General features: G+C 44.0%; 1 protein-coding gene across 50 annotated transcripts in view; it reads right to left on the reverse strand.

The window, feature by feature from the left end:
• LOC118382678 (receptor-type tyrosine-protein phosphatase mu) overlaps positions 1–26,344 on the reverse strand; it is a 321,821-nt gene extending 295,477 nt beyond the window's left edge. For 40 of the 50 annotated variants that reach the window (XR_008105268.1, XR_008105127.1, XR_008105158.1 and 37 more), the window contains exon 1: positions 25,996–26,344. Coding sequence is in view for 1 of the 50 variants with exons in the window: in XM_052503964.1 (XP_052359924.1) it covers positions 25,996–26,068 (73 nt within the window). In the remaining 49 variants the exon portion in view is untranslated. The remainder of the gene's footprint in view (positions 1–25,995) is intronic. The other 10 variants (XR_008105325.1, XR_008105341.1, XR_008105331.1 and 7 more) reach the window with 5 other exon arrangements.
• Between the last annotated feature and the right edge of the window lie 639 nt (positions 26,345–26,983).

The following is a 26,983-nucleotide window of genomic DNA, read 5'->3' on the forward strand; positions in this document are numbered from 1 at the left end:
AAACTCAATTAAAACAACTGAGCCTTGGACAGCGTTAAGCCCCTTTTGGTTTAATGGTCTGCAGCAAATCTTGCCGTGGGATGGAGGGAGGCTGTGGTTTTAAAAGGGATTTCATGAATACGTTCATACAAAATGGAATAGTCATGCTCTCCCCCTCTTGAAATAGTGTTGTTTCTCTAAATGTTTCCTCTGCACATTCTTCACTGGTCAAACTACACTCTTCGCCGTTCAGCCATCTTGCTACCAAACATGGACACTTTTTTTCTATGCTCAGGGGTTGCTAGAGCACTGGGGGAACGGGGAGAAGAACTCGAGTGAGAAAGACAAAACAAGAGACAGGAAGAGAATCTCTCCTGGCTCCTCTAAAGTCTTGAACTGCAGCAGCAGCACAGCACTAAATCATCATAAATCCCGGATTTTACCAGCTGAGGACTGCGGCAGGTCCTAATCGATATGAAATAAGATTCAGTGGGACTTGGGTGTCATGTTTTAGTGCCTCACTAGATTGTCAGTAAATCTCCCCACAGCCTTTCCTTGAAAGCTTTTTTCCCCTTCTGTCTCTCGCTCTCAGCAGTGCTTCACCGAATTAAGGTCACAAAGCAGAAAAATGTACAGTCACATAAAACAAGAGGTTTCAATATTTCTGTTGTAAGGAGGTATTGCACATATAAAACATCAAACTCCCAGCAGGCATTGCACAGTGGTGACTGACAGTAGCGACGGACACCAATAAAACCTTAAAAGTTGAACTAGTCTTACAGTTTACTGCGCCTCTATGAATAGTCAATGTTGTCATTCTATCAAATGGAATAGCAGATATAAAACAATAGGGAAATGTTACGTCTGGGAGTGGAATCAGAACACCAAATGTGATTGTTAACCCCTCTGCTCTCCCACCCGGTGACCTCATGGGCTGATGTGATCTCCGTTGCGGTTTGCCCTGACATTGTTTCCTTTTTGCCCGGCTTCCTGTGTCTCTCCCTGCCCTGGCCATGCCCTCAACCAGATCACACTGATCTCACCAGGGAACGCAGGATGGGCCAATCAGCGGGTGCACCTGTCCTCTCTCCCTGCTACTTCCTGTGTGGCTGGAAACTATGACAAGAGCATTCAGAGATGTCACAGGCACTGTCTCACACGAACACACACATATCCCCCCTCCCACAGGAGGAAAGTCTTTTAGTCTAGCCACGCAGCAGCAGCGACTGCTGTAAAATGGGTCTAACAAGCTATGCTTCAATAGTCATGTACATATTCACACCACTCAACGGGGGAATGTTGGCTGACTGAATGTGTCACATGCGTGGCGCGTCAATACATATCCACTGTGACGCCAGAGGATGGATCTGAGTGCCCCCGCTCTAAAGATCAAAAGGTGTGTGTGTGTATGTAGGGCATCTGACCCTGCCAGGCACACACCAGGTGGGAAAGCATTACGTGAATGTGTGCACACACACACACACACACACACACAGTCCAGAAAAGGTCATGGCTGACACCTCTGACTCCCCTGATGAAGACCGGGGTGCGGTGTGGAGTCTACAATCTCCCGCTTTGTTTGGAGGGGGAGAAAGCAGTGATATTCCCCTGCTGTAGCAGCTAGGAGAAGGTCATCACTAGCCTCCAGCAGGCAGAGGGAATGGGAGGGGGGGAACAGACGCACTAAAGACCTCTACCCTGGCTGGCAGCACCGCAGCCCAAAGGTCTCCTCCCCCGTGGATCCACTGAGAACACGCCTGGTATCGTGAATATCGTTGGAACGGGGTTGGCCGGGGGTAAACAATGTTGTCGGACGACGGAGGCCCGTGTTGTGACAACCTCTGGGTCTTACGGGAGGTAAAGAAAGAGGGGGAAAGGAAAGAGACGGAGAGGGGTAAAAGGTTGGTACTCTTTGTGCCAGGGAAGAAAGGTTAAAGATCTATAGAAGGAAAGAGCGCGGGAGGAGTGGTTTTGAAGTCAAAGTCGCTGGGGGAGGCACCTGTATGACCGCACAGCAGATAGGTAGAACAGAACAGCACCAGTTTCCGGCCTCAATAGTCCTCATAATCTTCTAGTGTTGCAGCACTTCATACTGCGATAGAAATAACAGACCTGTCCATTATTATATTCCCACAAACGGAAGGGCAAAATTAACTCTCAAAACACTGCTCTTCTCGTCAGAGCCCTTTCTTTCTTCTGTGTGCAGCGGGCAGCATAAGTGCCATACTGTCATTCTCTCAACGCCACGCGTCCCCTTGGCAATTTATGTGTCAGGAAGACATGGTGGCCTGCAAAAATGTCTTCCACTGTGACTCAGAGATGGAGAGGGCGGGGCTGGGGGCGCGGGCGACAGCGGGCACAGGCCCCGTGAAAAAACGTGGCCTGTGCCTTAGGCAGCCTCTCGTCGACCTGCCCCTGCCATCCCACACAGAGCTCCATAAAGGGGGACAATTAGAGATGACGGGGTGTGGGGACTCAGGAAGTGGCAGTGCCATTGTCTGCTGCCACTCTATGTGGCATGGTGACAGCCTCTCCCAGGGTACCCGCCGGCCCCCTGGCAGCAATTAGTCGTGGCACAGTTTCATTAAGGCGTCAGCGTATTCTCCCCGAAGACTCGCGCATCTGTTTTAAAAGCTACAGTCAGTGTAGTATATAATAGGAAAGCTATCTGTGGTTGGGAGATGAGTGGGAGAAGGAGTGTTCAGCTGCCTGCATCTAGACAGACATGGAGGAAAAGTTAAGGAAACTAACCAAAGTGATTGCATTTTCTGAGACGCAGACAGCATATCAGTGGCTTTTCAAGTGGTTATTTCAGGATACACAGATTCAGGGACGACATGATTACCAATTGCTCACCATCTACTTGTATGCCCAACAAGATTATAAAATCATATATAATGTCTGTCTACCACCATAAACATTTATTATATAATACTTCAAATTCTCTGAAGTGGTATTTCAAGGATTATTTTCCCTCATACTCAACATTCCACAAAGTGTCAGGAGAGTGGGAAGATTACTACGTTTACACTGGAAAAGTGAGACATCAAGAAACATCCATAGTCCTAATGCCACTGGGATCACATCAAGCCTAAGGTCTGTAGGAAAACACACCCATCTCCCTGTGAGAAGGGGGAGGGGTTCTAAGGTCTGTAGGAAAACACGCCCATCTCCTTGTGAGAAGGGGAAGGGGTTCTAAGGTCTGTAGGAAAACACGCCCATCTCCCTGTGAGAAGGGGGAGGGGTTCTAAGGTCTGTAGGAAAACACGCCCATCTCCCTGTGAGAAGGGGGAGGGGTTCTAAGGTCTGTAGGAAAACACGCCCATCTCCCTGTGAGAAGGGGGAGGGGTTCTAAGGTCTGTAGGAAAACACACCCATCTCCCTGTGAGAAGGGGGAGGGGTTCTAAGGTCTGTAGGAAAACACGCCCATCTCCCTGTGAGAAGGGGGAGGGGTTCTAAGGTCTGTAGGAAAACACGCCCATCTCCTTGTGAGAAGGGGGAGGGGTTCTAAGATCTGTAGGAAAACACGCCCATCTCCCTGTGAGAAGGGGGAGGGGTTCTAAGGTCTGTAGGAAAACACGCCCATCTCCTTGTGAGAAGGGGAAGGGGTTCTAAGGTCTGTAGGAAAACACGCCCATCTCCCTGTGAGAAGGGGGAGGGGTTCTAAGGTCTGTAGGAAAACACGCCCATCTCCCTGTGAGAAGGGGGAGGGGTTCTAAGGTCTGTAGGAAAACACACCCATCTCCCTGTGAGAAGGGGGAGGGGTTCTAAGGTCTGTAGGAAAACATGCCCATCTCCCTGTGAGAAGGGGGAGGGGTTCTAAGGTCTGTAGGAAAACACACCCATCTCCCTGTTAGAAGGGGGAGGGGTTCTAAGGTCTGTAGGAAAACACACCCATCTCCCTGTGAGAAGGGGGAGGGGTTCTAAGGTCTGTAGGAAAACATGCCCATCTCCCTGTGAGAAGGGGGAGGGGTTCTAAGGTCTGTAGGAAAACATGCCCATCTCCCTGTGAGAAGGGGGAGGGGTTATAAGGTCTGTAGGAAAACACACCCATCTCCCTGTTAGAAGGGGGAGGGGTTCTAAGGTCTGTAGGAAAACATGCCCATCTCCCTGTGAGAAGGGGGAGGGGTTCTAAGGTCTGTAGGAAAACACACCCATCTCCCTGTTAGAAGGGGGAGGGGTTCTAAGGTCTGTGGGAAAACATGCCCATCTCCCTGTGAGAAGGGGGAGGGGTTCTAAGGTCTCATGACATTCCGGTGAAAGAGAGAGCAGGCCGCCTGGGCTTTTTCCCCCCACCACCCGGGAGCTTAAGAGCAGGATTTAGATGGAGGGGAAATGAAAGGCAAAAGGAGAAGAAAAAGAGGATTTTGATTCCTCCTCTCCTTTACTAGAGCGGGAAGAAAGAGCCAGGTGGGGAGAGGAGAGCCTATCAGTGTCTAGGTCTTTGCACCTTGCTAAGAGCTTTAAAGCTGAAATACTGGATGTAACTTTTTGAGCAACCCGACCAAATGCACAGAAAAGTGACTTGAAAGCAAGTCTAAGAAGCAGTATGTTCTATGTGCGCTATTTCTACTCTACGTTTTGCAGCATTTTGCTTTCAGTTTTGTACACCAGCTTCAAACAGCTGAAAATACAATACTTTTGGTTATTGAAAATATATTTCAGTGGTTCAGATGGTACAATGATTCTCTACACTCGTTTGGTTGTTTTGTCACAAACTGAAATTAGCCAAACTATTCGAATTTTAGCAAACAGGGCCCAGTTTCCCAATAGAATTTAGTCTTACAAGTGTTTTAACAATGCATCTTTCCTACAACGACCAAATATGTAACATGTGTTTCCCAAAACATTACGCAGAAAGAACAGTTGCCAAGTGTATCGTTGGAGCATGTGTCGATACTGACAGGATCGAAAGAAAGGGAATGCTGCTCTCAAAATCAGCTTTCTCAACAGCTTTCCTTAACACTAGAAATATTTTACAATACTGATAACGGATCAGCTCCTAGAGATTAATAGTACCTACGGCTGCACATGTGGAGGAGCTTATTCTAATGCTTACCCAATAAAAATGCACTAAATCACAGATTTGCGCACGTTAGGCTACACATGAAATATATTGAAACAAATTACAGACAGTAGCCTACAAGTAGCAAAACATAACTCGATTCCTACTTCCGGCGCCGACAGAGATGGCCGCCTCGCTTCGCGTTCCTAGGAAACTATGCAGTTTTTTTACGTGTTATTTCTTACATTGGTACCCCAGGTCATCTTAGGTTTCATTACATACAGTCGAGAAGAACTACTGAATATAAGAGCAGCGTCAACTCACCATCAGTACGACCAAGAATATATGACTTTCCCGGAGCAGATCCTGTGTTCTGCCTTCCACCCAAAACAACGACGTCGTAAAAGAGGCAAATGAAGCGGTCTTCTGGTCAGGCTCCGGAGACGGGCACATCGCGCGCCACTCCCTAGCATACTACTCGCCAATGTCCAGTCTCTTGACAACAAGGTTGATGAAATCCGAGCAAGGGTAGCATTCCAGAGAGACATCAGGGACTGTAACGTTCTTTGCTTCACGGAAACATGGCTCACTTGACAGACGCTATCGGAGTCGGTGCAGCCAGCTGGTTTCTCCACACATCGCGCCGACAGAAACAAACATCTTTCTGGTAAGAAGAGGGGCGGGGGCGTATGCTTTATGGTTAACGAGACGTGGTGTGGTCACAACAACATACAGGAACTCAAGTCCTTCTGTTCACCTGATTTAGAATTCCTCACAATCAAATGTCGACCGCATTATCTACCAAGGGAATTCTCTTTTATTATAACCACAGCCGTATATATTCCCCCCCAAGCAGACACATCGATGGCTCTGAACAAACTTTATTTTACTCTTTGCAAACTGGAATCCACATATCCTGAGGCTGCATTCATTGTAGCTGGGGATTTTAACAAGGCTAATCTGAAAACAAGACTCCCTAAGTTTGTGGACGACACAACAGTGGTAGGCTTGATTATCAACAACAACGAGACGGCCTACAGGGAGGAGGTGAGGGCCCTCGGAGTGTGGTGTCAGGAAAATAACCCCACACTCCACATCAACAAAACTAAGGAGATGGTTGTGGACTTCAGGAAAAAGCAGAGGGAACACCCCCCTATCCACATCGATGGAACAGTAGTGGAGAGGGTAGTAAGTTTTAAAGTTCCTCGGCGTACACATCACAGACAAACTGAATTGGTCCACCCACACAGACAGCATCGTGAAGAAGGCGCAGCAGCGCCTCTTCAACCTCAGGAGGCTGAATAAATTTGGCTTGTCACCAAAAGCACTCACAAACTTCTACAGATGCACAATCGAGAGCATCCTGTCGGGCTGTATCACCACCTGGTACGGCAACTGCTCCGCCCACAACCGTAAGGCTCTCCAGAGGGTAGTGAGGTCTGCACAACGCATCACCGGGGGCAAACTACCTGCCATCCAGGACACCTACACCACCCGATATCACAGGAAGGCCATTAAGATCATCAAGGACAACAACCACCCGAGCCACTGCCTGTTCACCCCGCTATCGTCCAGAAGGCGAGGTCAGTACAGGTGCATCAAAGCTGGGACCGAGAGACTAAAAAACAGCTTCTATCTCAAGGTCATCAGACTGTTAACCTCTTGGTCCTACCTGGCACGCAGGCGTCCCATCTAGAGCTCTGGAAATGCAAATGCGCTACGCTAAATGCTAATAGTATTAGTTAAAACTCAAACGTTCATTAAAATACACATGCAGGGTATTGAATTAAAGCTACACTCGTTGTGAATCCAGGCAACAAGTCAGATTTTTAAAATGCTTTTCGGCGAAAGCATGAGAAGCTATTATCTGATAGCATGTAACACCCCAAAAGACCCGCAGGGGACGTAAACAAAAGAATTAGCATAGTCGTCGCTACACAAACCGCACAAATAAAATATAAAACATTCATTACCTTTGACCATCTTCTTTGTTGGCACTCCTAGATGTCCCATAATCACTATTGGGTCTTTTTTCCGATTAAATCGGTCCATATATAGCCTAGATATCGATCTATGAAGACTGTGTGATAAACGGAAAAAAATAGCGTTTCATAACGTAATGTCATTTTTTTAAATTCAAAAAGTCGACGATAAACTTTCATAAAACACTTCGAAATACTTTTGTAATGCAACTTTAGGTATTAGTACACGTTAATAAGCAATAAAATTCATCAGGAGGCGATGTCAATTCTATAGGTGTCTGTTTCGAAAAAACGTCTTGGAGAGAGCTCGACCAAAACATCCGGTCGGAGACCGGAGGGAATCGATTCCCTTGATTCGGTTAGACCAAGAATCAATTGCGAATCAAATGACAAGACTCTAGACAACGTGTGGAAGCTGTAGGCACTGCAACCTCGGCCTCATTTAATTCGATTCACTTTGAACAATTCCTTGAAGTCGCGGATGGATATTTATTTCCATTTTCAGTGATCAGATATTCCTGCACTTTTCGATGAAACGCACGTTCTGTTATAGTCACAGCCGTGATTTAACCAGTTTTATAAAGGTCTGAGTGTTTTCTATCCACACATACTAATCATATGCATATACTATATTTCTGGCCTGAGTAGCAGGGCGCTGAAATGTTGCGCGATTTTTAACAGAATGTTCGAAAAAGTAGAGGGTCGACTTAACAGGTTAAACAGCCACCACTAACTTTGAGTGGCTGCTGCCAACACACTGACTCAACTCCAGCCACTTTAATAATGAAAATTGATGTAAAATATATCACTAGCCACTTTAAACAATGCTACTTAATATAATGTTTACATACCCTACATTATTTATCTCATATGTATACGTATATACTGTACTCTATATCATCTACTGCATCTTGAGGAAGTACAGTTCCCGCTCAGCCCAGTCAAAACTGTTCGCTGCTCTGGCCCCCCAATGGTGGAACAAACTCCCTCACGACGCCAGGACAGCGGAGTCAATCACCACCTTCCGGAGACACCTGAAACCCCACCTCTTCAAGGAATACCTAGGATAGGGTAAGTAATCCCCCCTAAAAAGATTTAGATGCACTATTGTAAAGTGGCTGTTCCACTGGATGTCATAAGGTGTATGCACCAATTTGTAAGTCGCTCTGGATAAGAGCGTCTGCTAAATGACTTAAATGTAAATGTAAATCTTTATGTAATACATGTATCACAAGCCACTTTAAACTATGCCACTGTTTACATACCCTACATAACTCATCTCATGTGTATACTGTACTCGATACCATCTACTGCATCTTGCCTATGCTGTTCTGTACCATCACTCATTCATACATCTTTGTTTACATATTCTTTATTCCTTTACACTTGTGTGTGTATAAGGTAGTAGTTGTGGATTTGTTAGGTTAGATTACTTGTTGGTTATTACTGCATTGTCGGAACTAGAAGCACAAGCATTTCGCTACACACTCATTAACATCTGCTAACCATGTGACAAATACAATTTTATTTTATTTTGATTTGATTTGAACCTTTTGGTTACTGACCCAACACTCTAACCACTAGGCTACCTGCCGCCCCAATAGGAACAGAAAAGTTAGATCTTTTTGGGTAAAACACTGAGGTAAATCCTGAATGGAAATGTGTCAACAGACAAACCAGTACATATTAACACTTATAATAAACACACGCAGGCACATATCAATGCACTGCACACTCAATCTGCCCCATAAATTATTCAGGGGCCTCTGGCGGAATGTGACAAACATTTCAACCACCCTCTGCTCCAACCTCCCCGCCCCCTCAAACCTCATTCTCACCCCCACCCCTCTCGCACCAGGATACAGCAGTACAACACATTCCACCCAGCTCAACCCCCACCCCCCCACATCTCCCTGGGACCATTTACTCCCCCATAACCCTGTGTGCCCCTCCATCCACCTGCAGGCCCGCTACCTCCAGTGGAATGTGTGTGTGTGTGTGTGTGTGTGTGTGTGTGTGTGTGTGTGTGTGTGTGTGTGTGTGTGTGTGTGTGTGTGTGTGTGTGTGTGTGTGTGGTATTCTGTCTCTGTGACCGCCGATAACTAATTGTACATTTTTGTTTTTACCCCTTTTTTCGTGATATTCAATTGGTAGTTAGTCTTGTCAATTTGTAAGTCGCTCTGGATAAGAGCGTCTGCTAAATGACTTAAATGTAATGTTAATCGCTGCAACTCCCGTACCGACTCGGGAGAGGCGAAGGTCGAGAGCTGTACGTCCTCCAAAACACGACCCTGCCAAAACGCACTGCTTCTTGACACACTGCTCGCTTAACCCGGAAGCCAGCCGTACCAATGCAATGCAGTGCCTTAGATCGCTGCGCCACTCAAGAGGCCCAACTTGAGAACAAAGTTGACGACAAATACAAAATTGCCAATGTATAAAAGTATGCGTCAAATGAAATGAAAACCGAGATGACTGCATTACAATATAAACAAATTTCTTCAGCCTCCTGAGGTTGAGGAGGCACTGCTGCGCCTTCTTCACAACACGGACTGTGTGGGTGGACCAATTCAGTTTGTCCGTGATGTGTACGCCGAGGAACTTAAAACTTACTACCCTCTCTACTACTGTCCCGTCGATGTGGATAGGGCTCCCTCTGCTGTTTCCTGTAGTCCACAATCATCTCCTTTGTTTTGTTGATGTTGAGTGTGAGGTTATTTTCCTGACACCACACTCCGAGGGCCCTCAACTCCTCCCTGTAGGCCGTCTCGTCGTTGTTGGCAATCAAGCCTACCACTGTAGTGTCATCCGCAAACTTGATTGAGTTGGAGGCGTGCATGGCCACGCAGTCGTGGGTGAACAGGGAGTACAGGAGAGGGCTCAGAACGCACCCTTGTGGGGCCCCAGTGTTGAGGATCAGCGGGGTGGAGATGTTGTTACCTACCCTCACCACCTGGGGGCGGCCCGTCAGGAAGTCCAGTACCCCGTTGCACAGGGCGGCGGTCGAGACCCAGGGTCTCGAGCTTGATGACGAGTTTGGAGGGTACTATGGTGTTAAATGCTGAGCTGTAGTCGATGAACAGCATTCTCACATAGGTATTCCTCTTGTCCAGATGGGTTAGGGCAGTGTGCAGTGTGGTTGAGATTGCATCGTCTGTGGACCTATTTGGGCGGTAAGCAAATTGGAGTGGGTCTAGGGTGTCAGGTAGGGTGGAGGTGATATGGTCCTTGACTCAAAGTCTCTCAAAGCACTTCATGATGACGGAAGTGAGTGCTACGGGGCAGTAGTCGTTTAGCTCGGTTACCTTAGATTTCTTGGGAACAGGAACAATGGTGGCCCTCTTGAAGCATGTGGGAACAGCAGACTGGGATAGGGATTGATTGAATATGTCCGTAAACACACCAGCCAGCTGGTCTGCGCATGCTCTGAGGATGCGGCTGGAGATGCCGTTTGGGCAAGGGTTAACACGTTTAAATGTTTTACTCACGTCGGCTGCAGTGAAGGAGAGTCCGTAGAGTTGGTAGCAGGCCGTGTCAGTGGCACTATATTGTCCTCAAAGCAAGCAGAAAAGTTATTTTGTCTGTCTGGGAGCAAGACATCCTGGTCCGCGACGGGGCTGGGTTTCTTTTTGTAATCCGTGATTGACTGTAGACCCTGCCACATACCTCGTGTCTGAGCCATTGAATTGCAACTCTACTTTGTCTCTGACGCTTAGCTTGTTTGATTGCCTTGCGGAGGGAATAGCTACACTGTTTGTAGTCGGTCATGTTTCCGGTCACCTTGCCCTGGTTAAAAGCAGTGGTTCAAGCCACGGTTTCTGGTTTGGGAATGTTTTAATCGTTGCTGTTGTTGTGGGTATAACATCACCGATGCACTTTCTAATGAACTCGCTCACCGAATCAGCGTATTCGTCAATGTTGTTATTGGATGCAATCTACGCGTTCCAAGGAGTCTTGGAACGTGGAATCTGATTGGTCGGACCAGAGTTGAACAGACCTGGGTGCGGGAGCTTCTTGTTTTAGTCTCCGTCTGTAGGCTGGAAGCAACAAAATGGGAGTCGTGGTCAGCTTTTCCGAAAGGAGGGCGGGGGAGGGCCTTATATGCGTCGCAGAAGTTAGAATAACAATGATCCAGGGTTTTACCAGCCCTGGTTGCGCAATCGATATGCTGATAGAATTTAGGGAGTCTTGTTTTCAGATTATCCTTGTTAAAATCCCCAGCTACAATGAATGCAGCCTCAGGATATGTGGTTTCCAGTTTACATAGTCAAATAAAGTTTGTTCAGGGCCATCGATGTGTCTTCTTGGGGGGGAATATATACAGCTGTGATTATAATCGAAGAGAATTCCCTTGGTAGATAATGCGGTCGACATTTGATTGTGAGGAATTCTAAGTCAGGTGAACATTAGGACTTGAGTTCCTGTATGTTGTTATGATCACACCACGTCTCGTTAATCATAAGGCATACCCCCCCACCCCTCTTCTTACCAGAAAGATGCTCGTTTCTGTTGACGCGATGCATGAAGAAACCAGCTGGCTGCACCGACTCCGATAGAGTCTCTCAAGTGAGCCATGTTTCGGTGAAGCAAAGAACGTTACAGTCTCTGACGTCTCTCTGGAATGCTACCCTTGCTCGGATTTCATCAACCTTGTTGTCAAGAGACTGGACATTGGCGAGTAGTATGCTGGGGGGTGGTGCGCGATGTGCCCGTCTCCGGAGCCTGACCAGAAGACAGCTTCATTTGCCCCTTTTACGGCGTCGTTGTTTTGGGTCGCCGGCTAGGATCCGATCCATTGTCCTGGGTGGAAGGCAAAATACAGGATCCGTTTTGGGAAAGTCATATTCCTGGTCGTAATGATGGTGAGTTGACGTTGCTCTTATATTCAGTAGTTCCTCCCGACTGTATGTAATGAAACCTAAGATTACCTGGGGTACCAATGAAAGAAATAACAGGTAAAAAAAAAATACTGCATAGTTCCTTAGGAACTATGGCGTTCTGGCGTTCTACCGCTGAACAAGGCGTTAACCAACTGTTCCTAGGCCGTCATTGTAAATAAGAATTTGTTCTTAACTGACATGCCGAGTTAAATAAATAAAAATACGCAGGCTGGCACCCGTTTCTCGCCGGGCCATGGCTCGAGCGAACCATCTCTCATTTGGGGCCAAAGCCAGGCCACAGGTACTTTTCAGATGGCATTTACATAACAATGGCCAGCTGTGAACTTTAACACCTTCTCACAAAGTAACTTTTGATTATGCAGAGGTTGTTGATTCTGCTCTTCACAAGTGGGGCAGTGGCTGTCTTGAAATTTTGCCAGCCGGTAAATGTCATGCAAATAACTGCTGGTCTCACGGTAATTGACTTAATTAACACACACATTTAGCATCTCCAGGCTTCCACGCATAGCCTAAAAGCCACTGATACCTCTGAAACATCTACATTTGAAAATGTCTAATAAATCCATTAACTTTGGCCTACATCCTCACAATAAATCCATCATTTATTTTAGGCAGGTCGAAAGAAACTTTATGATATTAAGAAAATGTAGACTATTTCAGAAGAACAGAAAAGCATATTCAGAGTCATCCTTATGTTAGTATGCATGTGTTGCCACCCGAGGGTCACGCACTACTCATAAAGCAAATTTAGAACTTGTGTTATTCAAAACATAAAATACTGTAAAAAAAAAAAAATTATAATTAAAAAAGGAAAAATAGCGTGATATGATATTTTGGCCATATCGCCCAGCATTAGCTACTCAGGGAAAAGACATCCGTTTGCACTTGAATAGCAAATGGAGGGCGCTTTTCCCACGGTTCATTGTCATGCCAGCCAGGTAGGCTACTCCGGTTGTAAAGCAAAGCAATGTCTTTAATATTAAGAAATCAATATAGTACTCCTAGCCTATTGAAAGCTGATAGGATCCTCTTTTTAATAGAGGCCATCAAAACACTTTTCTCTCACGCAATTGCATTGCCTATAGAAATGTTGCGCAACATGGGCTTATAGGAACACTTTTCATTCAATGCATCAACCAGCTATGAGCAGCTGGCTCTCGTCTCCGTAACAGCACTATTCACAAGTCCTCACTGTCAGTCATAGCTATGGAAGCAATGTCCCTAGTATAACATAAGAGTTGTATACACTAGTGTAACACCGGTGTTCCATTTGAAAAGTAGCATATGTGTGCAATGCTTGGCGGAGCTCGGGAGCTTATACAGTATGAGGCGATTCCTGCTGTTTGATGTTGCCTCTCCTCTGGTGACTAAAGAGGGCTATAATGGCTGCCGGGGCAGGGGGGCGGGGGGACGAAAACTCAGTCTCTGGACTATTAGGCATGAAAGACCCCCCTATTCAGGCCCGGCACACTAAAACCCTCCGCGGGGGCCAGTGTGTGTGTGTGTGTGTGTGTGTGTGTGTGTGTGTGTGTGTGTGGAGGGGCTTCATACTTGAAGGCAACTTAAGAAATCTGACAACAAGCTCTCCGTTTGCACTAATCCATCTCCCTGGGTGAAGGGAATTATAGGTAAACACATGCCTTCATTATTTGCCTTGCTGCATCTCAACACTCGGCAGCACTCACTTCCACACACAATATTCCCCCACGCTAAAGGATTACGCCCAATCACCTCTGGATTGCTGCGCACTTAGCTCCGTAAAATGGTTAGAGAGGAGTCGTGGGGAAGAGAGGAGAGAGAGAGGGCTTATTAGGTCGCAGTGGTTTTAGTGAGTTAGCAAAAGCTAGCAACAACAAATCCTCAATCTGTCCCCCTCATGCCCCCCCGTCTGGAAAGGCTGGGTTGGGAGCTGTCTGGGTTTAGATGGGCATCGGGTGAGGATGAGAGAGTTCACTGCCTGCTGGGTTCTCTTTGGGGGCTGCGGTGTCAACACTTCAGGCAAGGGGATGGTGGGGTGGGTGGGGTCAATGACCCAGTTTATGCACTTTATTACCAAGCCAGTGAAACATACCTACCCCTGGAGTAGAGACAAGACATTGTCTCTGATACAGAATGTTGTTAATGCAGAACTCTGCTGGCTCTAAACTCTGAACAGATTTAGCTGTTGACACGCCAGGTTGCAAATCAGCAACCCCCCCTGATGACAAATACACTGAAAGGTGAGACGACACCTGTGAAAGCACAGTACCACATCTCTACCAAGACATCCATGAGAGGGGCTCCATGCTGGAGAGCTCACCCCAGATGAGTTGACGTGTCACAGACTTGGCAGTAATAGTTCTGAGATGGAACCCACCCCCCCCCCATACCAGCTCTGTCCCTGTTAATGCAGTGCCTCTGGAAAGGCCCGGGGCTCCATGGTTCTGTCTCCTGCCACCAGCCCTGCCTGCCTGTCTCTGCCTCCTACCCTATTCCCCTCGCTGACTGTCTATTGGCCTGCCTGCCTTCCCATCTGCCAATCTCAATAGCAAAGCAGTCCATATAACCATCTAAGACCCCTCTGTCTCCCTGTCTGTCTTTCTGCGTACAAGGCTGTGCTACCCCGCCAGCCAGCCAGCCTCCAATCTCCCAGTTTGGCAGTAAAGAGTCAACCTACAATATGAACAGTTGTCGGTCTTAGTGAATCATCAGAGAGCATCCATCTCCTCTGATATTACTGCACAAAAGGCCAGAGAAAAACTTTCACAAGCTGTGTTTTTTCTGTCTGGGTATAGATGATTTGTTTTTCTATTTAGTGTGAGGATTAGGGGGATTAGAAAGCAAAACTTGAGGAAGATTAAGAAAACAAAACAAGACTTTGGTATATCAGCCAAGCAATGCCACACAGTGTGTTTTTAGACCGATCTGAAAACCAAGCAGCAAGGATTTGGCCAAATTGGATTCAATTGGATTTTGGCCATTTGAGATTTGCCTCGTTTATCTTGTTTTGGGGGGGGCTTATTTCATGCTTCCGAGCTTTCTCAGTGAACCTCGTGGAGCTACCAGCGAGGTAATGCACTGGTGCCGGAGCTGGGTTGGTTATCATGGAGGTATAAACTTCTATTGGGGAAATCTGCTGGAAGACCAATGCTTTGTTGGGACTAGGTTGCCATCAATTTGTTGGGTCTAAGAAGGGAAAATCCAGAATCTTAAACCCTTCCACAGGGTACTTTGTGTATCCCACTATAAGTTCTCCTATCCATCATTCTTTGTTTTCCTTGAGGGTGTACAGCTGGAACCAATATGGATATTTGGAAAAGCATTTATGCTAAAGTCTGCAGCTAGAGCACTGCTCCAATCCTGATTAGTAAGTGAAGTGTCTAAAAACACTAAAGCAAAAGTAAAGATCCCTTTTCAGGAAGATTACCCATAGAGTGTCCATCAATCAATAGGAAGTTACAGCCTACCTTCCCATTTGCAACAGAAAACACATGCCATCTCTTCAAGAAACCTGGTCTGCTTTGGTTGTGCTCTTTGCCCAACTTCATAACTAGTTTAGCCCCTATAAGGCTCACACTGCTCTAATTTTAAGCGTTCTGTTAACCTCACTTAACATTGCACAACCCACTGGGGGCTTGTCGGACTCGGATGGTTCTTGAAAAATGTGCCCCTCACTTTCTCCCCCATCTAAACGGATGACATACATATAGAACCTCATCAATCAGCCTGGATGAAATATGGGGAGGTAAAGGAGGTGCTGCCGTCACCCCGGGGTAACCACTTCATTATTTCCAGAAATACTTACAGCTACAAGTGGAGGACAGGAGCAGGGCAGACACTGACCCAAAAACTCACCACACTCATAAACAGGCTCAGAAATTACTCCAACGACAACACCAAATCTCCACTGCATGTAAATAAATACACGCAGGGAGATGGGCCCCAAACCCACAGTCACAAGATCGATGTCACTTTAGTGACTTAATTTCATACTCCATTTCCTTAAAGTTAATGTTAGATATGTATTGAGTCTAACTCCACATTTTACGTATTACCCACTTATGAATATTTACAGTTGCAATATAGGTTAAGTACCTTTCCCGGGGATAAAGAGAGCAGTTCTGTCCCCTTCGGGCAGCGTGCTGCTGTTCACATATCCAATTCCCTAACCACTTCTCCCCATTAATGCCTGTGGTGTTTAATGGCTTTCTGTTTCATCTCCCTCACTTTAACTCACACAGATATTATAATAAAGCACAGCAGCACTCGTGGACAAGCTCCAAGGACAGCTGTTATGATAATTATGATAAAGATGGAATTATAATACCCCAATAAAATATTTACATTCCACTCCTTTGAAAACACATTTCAAGATTTTAGAGAATTTCCAGAGGCCTTCCTACACTGTGTGGAATCCACTCAACTTGGAGTGAGGAGAGTACATACCGCTGAGAAATCTAAAGTGATATGTGCATATTTTAGCGTGTTCCAGTAAATGTTAAATCTGCATCTTAAACACAATGCTAATTCATCACAATCCTTCAGTGAGGCTACGGTTGAAAAGTTGTTGTTGGAGCCCCCCCTCCTTTGGGAGATTATAATTTAGATGACCCCTTAATTCCTCTGACCTGTGGAGAGAGGTCTGTCTGATTGCCGGGTGTATTCTTAAGCCGTATCATTTTCTCTTGGCTTATTGTTTTGTGCTGGCCTGGATTTAATATTGGCCTGTTTTAATATCTGTCCACCATGTGTTGAGACAGGGCTGGCGGCTATAGGATTAGGACGGTTTGTGTGCGACTGAAAGACAACATTATTTAATACAGCGAGCCGGTGACCCTCATATCGATTAATCCCTCTAAGATTGTACTTGCACATTCAGCAAGCTCTTACCTCAATGTTCCCCTTGTGGCTTCTGTTCGCAGAACGCCTCTCCCCTATCGTGCTAGGATTTTTAAGCCTCCTCTAAATCTGATTTGTAGAAGTTCTCCGACCACTTGAAGACATGCGGGCCCCTCCAGTGGCTTGGTGCGACTTTAAGATCAACCGTAAAACGCATCACAACTAGTAGCAGAGCTTTGACTGCTTTTCATAGGAGTCGTTTCTTCTTTAAATCCTTTCATTATCTATATTTGGGGAAGATTTTGCTGCTGTCGCAGGGTTGGTGGAAAAATTAATTAGGGTGACGGCTAAGACCGAGAACAGAGAACGTCTAGTCCTGGATTCTAATAAACTGTGTTTAACAACGCCTCGTGTTAATATAGTCAGAGGTCTGGCACAGCTGCATGCTCAATAAAAAAAAAGGTTGGGGGGGTTACACGCATTAAAGCTGGTTATTTAAATTGCTAAAACCTCAAGTAAAGACCTAACAGTCTAACGCGACATCAACAAGCTTCTACTACAAGAGCTGGCTTTGCCTGCTTTTGGTTTCACAGCTTTTTTTCTCTCCCCCTGTTGGTGTTTCCAGTGGGCCCCTGAGAGCTGACAGTTTCAATGTGACCACATGCTGATGGGACCATTAATACCATTAAAATGTTCCTCCTTGAGCCAGTCTCACCCTGCTCAGGGCCGTGGCATTCAGCCCAACACAGTGTAAACCTAAATTGGCTTAAGACGAAGGCCTTGAGACCAGGCTGTGAGCTATTAAAGTCATATGATTTGGGTTTGACACTAGGACAGAGGTCAAACACTTCAAAAAGGCTGCTCTGTGGCAAAAAGGAATGGAGATTTTCAAACTTAATATGGAGCAGCATTTTTATTTATTTTTCCAAAAAAATGTCTGAGAGAAAAAAGCTGGGAGATCTAGGGTAAACCATAAAGGCCGCACACAGCTTGGCTATTTAGTTCCATCTTGTAATTTTCCATCAGTCTCACTCTAATCGGTGTCTCTTTACCATTGACAAGATGGCTGATTAAGTCTTTCAGACATGGAGAGAACCCAGGACAAATGGGATGATGAATGTGACAAACTTCTGCTAATGGGGTGGAATTCAGTTTGAAAAGCAACGCTAAGCTGCAAATTTCAGCAGTCAACATCCAAACAGTTCATCACGCTGCAGAGCTAAAGACCAGCCGGTACGCAATGCTGCCCCTTTTAACGTCCCCAATTAAAATGACTAACAAAGATTTATTTGTATTTTTTAAAATTCCCTTCTGCTTGCTTTGCAATAAATACCCGCAGAGTAAGTGAAAAGTAAGAGAAATAATTAAAACATCATAAAAAATAAATAAAAAGTATAAATTGTCACTACATGATCCTTGCATTCTGAGCAAATATTCATACCTTCCCCATTTAGCAGAGACAGAAATAAATGATGGGGATTAGTGCTGGGCATCAGGGTTTTGCAACTATTAAAAATATCACTACAGGGGAATAAAAATGACTTATCCAAGAAACAAGTTCTGGGGAGGGTTCAGGGGGCTCCAATGATTCCGCAGTAGTAGAGAAACTATGATGATGCCCTAGACTGCGAATCATTCCCTGATGTTGTCATTTTCACTGCAGCTCTATGAAAGGCCACGCTAAAGCAGACGTGGGCCTACTTTCCTTCAGAAAACTCCTGGGCCGGGAAGGTCGGAAAGGGAGGTTGTTTCTCAAACTTCCTTTAGGAGCAACAATGACTTTTGGTCACAAATTAGAGCAGGGGGAGGGGGAACACAGAGGAGAAGAACATGACTGAGAAGAACACCGTGGCCCCAAACTGTTAATGACCCATAATGACGACTCCACAGAGTGCCACAGATGCAGGATGACAGTAATGGAGAGATTTGCCTGTGGTCATATTCTCATATATGCAAGGCAGGGACACAGAGAAGAAGAGCTGCAACAGTGTACTAACCTGCCACCCTTCCTGTAACCTGGTTCCAGAAAAATAACATGCAAGGAAGCAGGGAAAAAAACTAAACACAAAAACACACACTCCTGAGGACAGCCTATACCCAGCCTACAGTACGTAACAACATCCTAGTAATAGTAGAAGTCCTGTGCTGTTGGCTTGGAAGTGGGGCAGGGGTGGTCCTTGGTGAATTAATTAGTTGTTTTCCTGAGTGCTTAGACTGACACAGTCACCTAGAAAGGCCTCTAGCGAGATTCGGTAAACACCTTTATCCATCGGAATAATGAATATGTAATCATAAGAGAGCTTCTTTTAGTCTCAGCGGTTTGTTAAACCTGACAGTGGTGTACAGCGCAAGATGCTGACTGGACCACCTGGTCTCCCTATTGCCCTCACTGTATGGCGGTGCTGGCTGATTCAGGAGTTATCCAGCCTTTCCCTGTGTCCCCCTCTCTCTGCCTCCAGAAGAGCGGAGTTTAATTAGAGGGGGCCCTGTTTGCTCAACATCTCTTCTAACGGGTAATTATATTGTCTATACCTGTGCACTTTAAACCACAACACTGGCTGGTCCAGGCCTTCCTGGGCAATGTCCTGCAAATAGACTCCTCTAGCCAGGTAGTGTTCATTAGGCACAAAAATTGAAGAAAACAGAATTAAACGAGAAAGCTCTAGCTGAACTTAACCAAAACAGGCATGTTTTTATTGTTCAGCAGTGTGCCCTAATGAACACGACCCACAGGGCTCGACATTAAGGCTTGTCCGGGGAAAATATGTATGTATGTATGTATGTATGTATGTATGTATGTATGTATAAGTAAAAAGTATAGTAAGAAGTAAAAAGAAAAGAAAATGACACAAATCACAATATCAAAGCAGGGCAGTGTATAGCTGACTGAGTAAATTGTCTATATTCCTATTTGATATAGCATACTTCAGGGTTCCCCCAACTGGCTGCTCACGGGTAGTTTTATTTGGCCCCCCAAGTTTTCTGAGCAAAATAAAATAAAATGGTTATTTAACATTTTCATTGTTGGACATAAAAAGAGACTAAAAACAACCAGGAAAACAGCTCCAAGTCATTTTAATTTGGGAAATCTGTTCTCAAGTATCCTCACGCATAATAGAGACACGTGATCATATACAAATGTAAGCAAGGATTGAAATTATTATGTTTTTGTCAAATATTAAATCCGTTTGGGCTTCTTGCGGTCAATTTGAAGTCTACAAATTATTTGTAATTATGTTCCGGCCCCCTGACCATCCACTCAAGCAAACAATTATTTTAAATAAATAGAAAATGCTTCTGGTCAGAATAGTATTATTATTTTTTGTTCTCTCCCTCAAATGATCTGGGCCTATAGCCAAAAGCTACTTTTGTAGCAGACACTCCGGTGACTTATTGTTATAGAAGCCTAAATGTTATAGTTTCTCTATATTTCATATGAATATGACTTGGCCAATTAGGCCACTTTCAAGTTAATACATGCTAGAGTTCTCCTGATGGACTACTTCACGATCAAAAGTTTAAGGTGTTTTTTAATAACCCAAAACATGGGAGGCTTAAGGTAAAAATAAAAGCGATAGAAAAAACAATAGCAAAATATAAAAATCTATTGCGAAATATCATAAAAGCATTAAAAGACAAATTAAAGTTGAGTATTTTCCAAACTACTCAAAAAAATAAGTGTTTAAAAGTCCACAAGTTGAAGCTTTTAAAAATGGGAATAATATTGAAATTCAGAGTCTATGCTATTCTCAATTACAGATTTATTTTGAATGACAAGAAGTGAAATTGAGCAACCTATACCAAGATGGAAAAATCGAATGTCAAAAATATATATATTTTTTAAATTTAGGAGACATCTGAGGAAATCTTAGGAAAAGATGCATAGTTCGCATAGGCCCATTTCCATCTTAATCTAGCAATGTGCAACCTACAGTTGAAGTGGGAAGTTTACATACACCTTAGCCAAACACATTTAAACTCAGTTTCTCATAATTCCAGACAATTAATCCTAGTAATTCCCTGTCTTAGGTCAGTTAAGATCACCACTTTATTGTAAGAATGTGAAATGTCAGAATAATAGTAGAGAGATTTTTTAAATGTATCCGTTATTTGATTTATTTAATATTTTATTTATTTCATCACATTCCCAGTGGGTCAGAAGTTTACATGTACTCAATGAGTATTTGGTAGCATTGCCTTTAAATTGTTTAACTTGGATCAAACGTTTCTGGTAGCCTTCCACAAGCTTCCCACAATAAGTTGGGTGAATTTTGGCCCATTCCTCCTGACAGAGCTGGTGTAACTGAGTCAGGGTTGTAGGCCACCTTGCTCGCACACGCTTTTTCAGTTCTGCACACATATTTTCTATAGGATTGAAGTCAGGGCTTTGTGATGGCCACTCTAATACCTTGACTTTGTTGTCCTTAAGCCATTATGCCACAATTTTGGAAGTATGCTTGTGGTCATTGTCCATTTGGAAGTCCCATTTGCGACCAAGCTTTAACTTCCTGACTGATGTCTTGAGATGTTGCTTCAATATATCCACATCATGATGCCATGTATTTTGAGAAGTGCACCAGTCCCTCATGCAGCAAAGCAAAGCACCCCTACAACATGATGCTGCCACCCAGGTACTTCACGGTTGGGATGGTGTTCTTCGGCTTGCAAGCCTCCCCCTTTTTCCTCCAAACATAACAATGGTCATCATGGGCAAACAGTTATATTTTTGTTTCATCAGACCAGAAGACATGTCTACAAAAGTACAATATTTGTCCCCATGTGCAGTTGCAAACCGTATTCTGGCTTTTTTATGATGGTTGTGGAGTAGTGGCTTCTTCCTTGCTGAGCAGCCTTTCAGGTTGTCGATATAGGACTCGTTTTACTGTGGATCTAGATACTTTTGTACCTCTTTCCTCCAGCATCTTCACAAGGTCCTTTGCTGTTGTTCTGGGATTGATTTGCACTTTTTGTACGTTCATCTCTAGGAGACAGAATGTGTCTCCTTCCTGAGCAGTATGACGGCTGCGTGGTCCCATGGTGTTTATACTTGTGTACTATTGTTTTTACAGATGAACGTGGTACCTTCAGGCATTTGGAAATTGATCTCAAGGATGAACCAGACTTGTGGAGGTCTACAATTTCTTTTCAGATGTCTTGGCTGATTTCTGTTGATTTTCCCATGATGTCAAGCAAAGAGACACTGAGTTTGAAGGTAGGCCTTGAAATATATCCACAGGTACACCTCCGATTGACTTAAATGATGTCAATTAGCCTATCAGAAGCTTCTAAAGCCATGACATAATTTTCTGGAATTTTCCAAGCTGTTTAAAGGCACAGTCAACTTAGTGTATGTTAACTTCTGACCCATTGGAATTGTGATAGTGAATTATAAGTGAAATAATCTGTAAACAATTGTTGGAAGAATTACTTGTGTCATGCACAAAGTAGACGTTCTAACTGATTTGCCAAAAGTATAGTTTGTTAACAAGAAATTTGTGGAGTGGTTGAAAAACAAGTTAATGACTCCAACCTAAGTGTATGTAAGCTTCCAACTTCAACTGTACCTACAACACATAGTAGCCTAGGCCTAATAAGAGAGGAGGATGAGACAAACTTGCCAGTTTACAATTATCCAGTTTTGAGGAGAGCAGAGTGGCTCTGCAGCCCATGATGATTTACTACCCATCACAAGACATGAGGCTCGTTGACTGTCTCACTCTCCTTCTGCGTGCTTCAGCACACACAGACAGTGTCTTAGCCTAGGCCTGTCTTTTGTGCCAGAGCTCCACCAGAGTGGAATAGGCCATTCAAAAAAATGTGGCTCAGCTAAACATATTTTGTCATGATTCCTCTTATCCCTCCCATAGCATGTGAGCGAAATTACAGTTGTATTTTTTATTTTACCTTTATTTAACTAGGCAAGTCAGTTAAGAACAAATTCTTATTTTCAATGACAGCCAAGGAACAGTGGGTTAACTGCCTGTTCAGGGGCAGAATGACAGATTTGTACCTTGTCAGCTCAGGGATTAGAACTTTCAACCTTCCGGTTACTAGCCCAACACTCTAACCACTAGGCTACCCTGCCGCCCCCATAGTCTACGGGCAAGCACAGAAAATCAGTCACCCTTTTGGAATATGGTTTTACAAACCTTTTTTATTGTTTGGACAAGTGACTTCAGCTTTCGGAAAGTTTAAAATATATATAATAAAATCAGAAGGACAAGTGATTAAAAAAGTTAATGTCAAGCCCTGACCGAGCTACCAGGATTATCAGCACAGCTAGTTCCGAGTGGGTGGTGGACTGGGGAGGGAAAAAAACAGAGCATGCAGAGTCGGAGAATGCTAGAAATGTTTGCCGTGCACAGCCACAACAAATACAGCGAGGCAGACTGGAATTCATCACTAGGCCTTTAGCAAGTATCAGAAAGATGCTAAAAAAAAAAGCACAAAAGCCGAGTAGCTTGAAGGCAAAATGGTTCGGGGGGGGGTTGCAATTTCATGGAAGACTTTCTTTGTGTCAGGTTAGCTAGGTGTGTATGACTGAAATGCAATAGTGGACATTAATAATCCCAGTTAATTATTGACGGTGTGTTCATTATTAGGGCAACACTTCCATCTTTTCCAGATTTTAATTTCATTCTCCACTGGTCCCAGCAAAGCTCCATCAGTCTGGGTTGTATGTGGCGACATGAAGAACCAGTAACTCTACAGTTTCTATAGCAAGCTATTTGACTGGTTATACTGTGTGCTGGGAGTCAGTCTTAAAAGACAAGACAAATCATTTGAAACTGGATTGTTGAAAGAGGCACAGCAACACACCACAGAAAGGCTGTGTGGCCGAGTCCAAGCAAGAAGAACAATGTGCATTATGCAGCATGTACCAAAGGTCTGCAGCTCGACAAAAATATATTTATAGCAGTGAATGGACGGAAGAAACAGCGCAGGGGTATCATCCATCTGGGAGAGCCAGGGGATATCCTGGGTAAATTGGTCACACAAGACACAATGTCCATTACAGAAAACTTACTCCAGCCAGGCCTTGTGCAGTGTCCAAACACACAAAGCTCAGCCAAGGGCACAAACTATCATATTAATTTAACAATTTAGCCCTACTTCCAGCAAAGCAAGAGAATAACCATTCAGGCTTCACCTCAAGAAACATATTTTGATGATATAGTGTTTGTCTTGACAGCTTGAACTGACTGCAAAACTGGACATTGAACCATCTGTGTCTACTGTGTATCACTCAGTACATGTCTGTGGGCTTCTACAAAAGTGGCGTGTGGTATGTCTAACTTTTCATGGATAACTAACTGATGCAAGCAGGGAATGGAACCGCCTTAAACCAATAACAGTGCTAGGATCCGGAATAAATGTGGGGAATGTTTTGGAAGAACAACAACTATTACGTACATTACATTTTTTTTAAAGTCTCACTTAATTTGCATTTGTAATTCCACCGCTGGTTTTGTACTCCCTGATTGGCAAGTAAACAAAATGGTTATTTACATTCCATTAGAAAATCATTCTTTGTTTAACAAATATTTGACTGTTTGTGCTTTTTAATATGGATGGCGGTGGAAAAAGTTATTTGATGAGGTTGCGGACCAAATCCTGAATCTCAAGAGAGCCATTGTGTGGCGGTATGTACAATGCTGCCACCACCAGGCATTACACGTAAAGGCATTGAGAGGCTGTGACAGTGTTATGTGTCCCAGATCTAATCAAGAAACTAGTAGGAAGGCTACTTACATGCATATAATCAGAAAAAGCTCTGATTACTGATGTAGTTAACTAGCATGGACGCCCTGTCTAATAGTGGATTTATACATTTTTATTACATGGAATTCAAAATATTGTGCCAGGCAAATGGAAGCCTTTACAAAAATAGATATTTGGCTGGCTCAATCAATTAGATACAAATGTGAGTGAGAAAACTTACTCCAATTGCCCATAAGGGGATATAGAAAGTTGTGTTGTATTCAAATTAGATTTGAATAAATATGCCTGTTAGTTTGCTTGCCTACCACATTAGGGCAAAAACCAAAAATACCTTTCATTACATTGAACAAAACAACTATCATCCTCCGATGCATAACTAAACACAACATACCAATGGCATTAAGCCTAATTATTACATATACTGTAAGAAAAGCATGGCCAACTGTAGCTTGACTGAGGATAAAACAGATGTGCTTGCTTGCCTGCTGTATGCATAGTTACATGCCTCCTATGAAGCTCAGATGAGTCACAGTTCAAACGTGCGAAATGCAGCTCTCTTCCATTCAAAACACAGGCAATCGAGATCATGTCAAAGCACCTGTATAACAATCAATGTGTAGATGTAGCGCTCCACACACATTTGTCCCAGCCCTTCACTTTGGAATGTTGCCAATATGCAATGACACTTCTGGCACTACATTAATATAGGTATTATATGCTAAATTAATTAGTCTATTTCAATAAACAGGAATAGGAAGTTAGATTATTAGACGTCCCTTGCTTAAAATAGATTAGCATCTATAAAAAGTAACGGCTTGCTTTGATAAGCTTAGGCTTTCAAAGGATCTCAAAACTTTTCAGACAAGTCTGTGTAAATCGCTCTGGATAAGAGCGTCTGCTAAATGACTTAAATGTAAATGTAAATGTCTGACCGTCACCCTTAGTGTAGATTAGTAAATGTTCCATTCAATAAACATATGGTATACCAACTTGAAACGGACGTGAAATTAATAGCATCGGGAGCATTGGACAAAATGAATAACCAAGTAACGCACGGAACATTTCCCTCTCCAAAACAAGCTGCCAAGGGGTACCTAACAGTTATTCAGCTATTGTGGTTATGAATCATGTAAATAATTGCCATTTTGCCAGAGTACAGCCATAATCCAAAATGGAAGAACAATTCGACATTCTGCTACAGTGTATTTGGTGAAATAGCATACCACAGCGCTGACTACATTCTAAAAGTTTCCAATGCGCTGGGATGGGGCACGTCGGTCTGTTTACACTAGAGCTATTTACTGATCAAAGGGACATCAAACAACCCTATTCCAACTAGCCATACACGAGTTTCTCTGTTGAACAATAAATGCGTAGGAAGTAACATTATAACGGTACAGGCTTTTCGCCAGAAAACTTGGATGTTGTACTGCTAGAGACACTGGACTGCCTTCAAGACAACGAACTTCGGAATTGCGTTCTTCGACGGAAAGCGCGACAGACCCGTTATCATAGGCTACTTCAAATTCCTGTGCTTTTTGCAATACAAACAAACAAAATACACTACACAAGAAATTATGAGTCTTACCTTTGAATACTTCTGCTCGAACTGTAAGCAATACGCTGCCCGCAGCAATTAGACAAGTTAAAAGTCTATCCATTGCGGTAGAGTATCGCGAACGTTACCCCCAGCTCCGGGGTAAGATCAATTCTACTCTTCCGCTGTAATAGAGGAAAATATTCCGTTTTACAGTTAACGTGCCCGGTACCTACTGGGAGTGTTCCCCTGTCTGTCTTTTCCTACTGGGTTACTTGTGTATCTTTCAAGAGCCTCCACTCGGATAGTGACTTCGCTTGCTGCCAGGAGGTAACTGACGTCACTAAGCTCGGAGAAAAGCTCGAGACAGTGCGCGCTCCAATAGAGGCGTCATTATGAGCTCCATTTCAGTATCCAGATGGAGTGATTGGTTCTTTCATACTTTCCCTCAATTTGCTAGAATTCTTGCGGGAAATACTTACCCACGGATAGATTCTATTTTAGCCTAGCCTACACGTTTTTAAACTGTGGAGTCAAAGTTTCACTTTCAGATACTTAAACCTGGTTTCAAGCACAACTGTGGTTGATAAATTGTAACGAGGGAGGGGCGCCCCATTTCACACCAATGAAGATTCCTTAGGATCCTAATAGGAGAATCCTTGCATCTTGTATATCTTATTGCTTCGAATTTAATTGAGTATCATATGATATACAACTACGTCGTAATTAACATTACTTTAAGTCTAATTTTGATTAGGTTTGTAAGGGGTAGTTTGATAATGTTGTTATGTTAAACAAGCGAGCTAACTTAGTGAAGAATTGTTCCGACCAAAAAGCACATTAATTAAACGTAGTCCTATTTCTGACATCATAGGTAGGAAATAGGAAGCTTCGATGAGCACATGAACGCAGCAATGGGAAGGCAAGACAACTGCATTTTTTGGCTCTATGCAAATAAACAAACTAAACTAAAATATCTCTGGACACCCTATTATTATGTTATAATTGTAGGCTATGGCACATTTTACCTCCTTTGTCC

This window comes from Oncorhynchus keta, chromosome 4, assembly GCF_023373465.1.
Source record: "Oncorhynchus keta strain PuntledgeMale-10-30-2019 chromosome 4, Oket_V2, whole genome shotgun sequence".
Taxonomy (NCBI): Eukaryota; Metazoa; Chordata; class Actinopteri; order Salmoniformes; family Salmonidae; genus Oncorhynchus; species Oncorhynchus keta.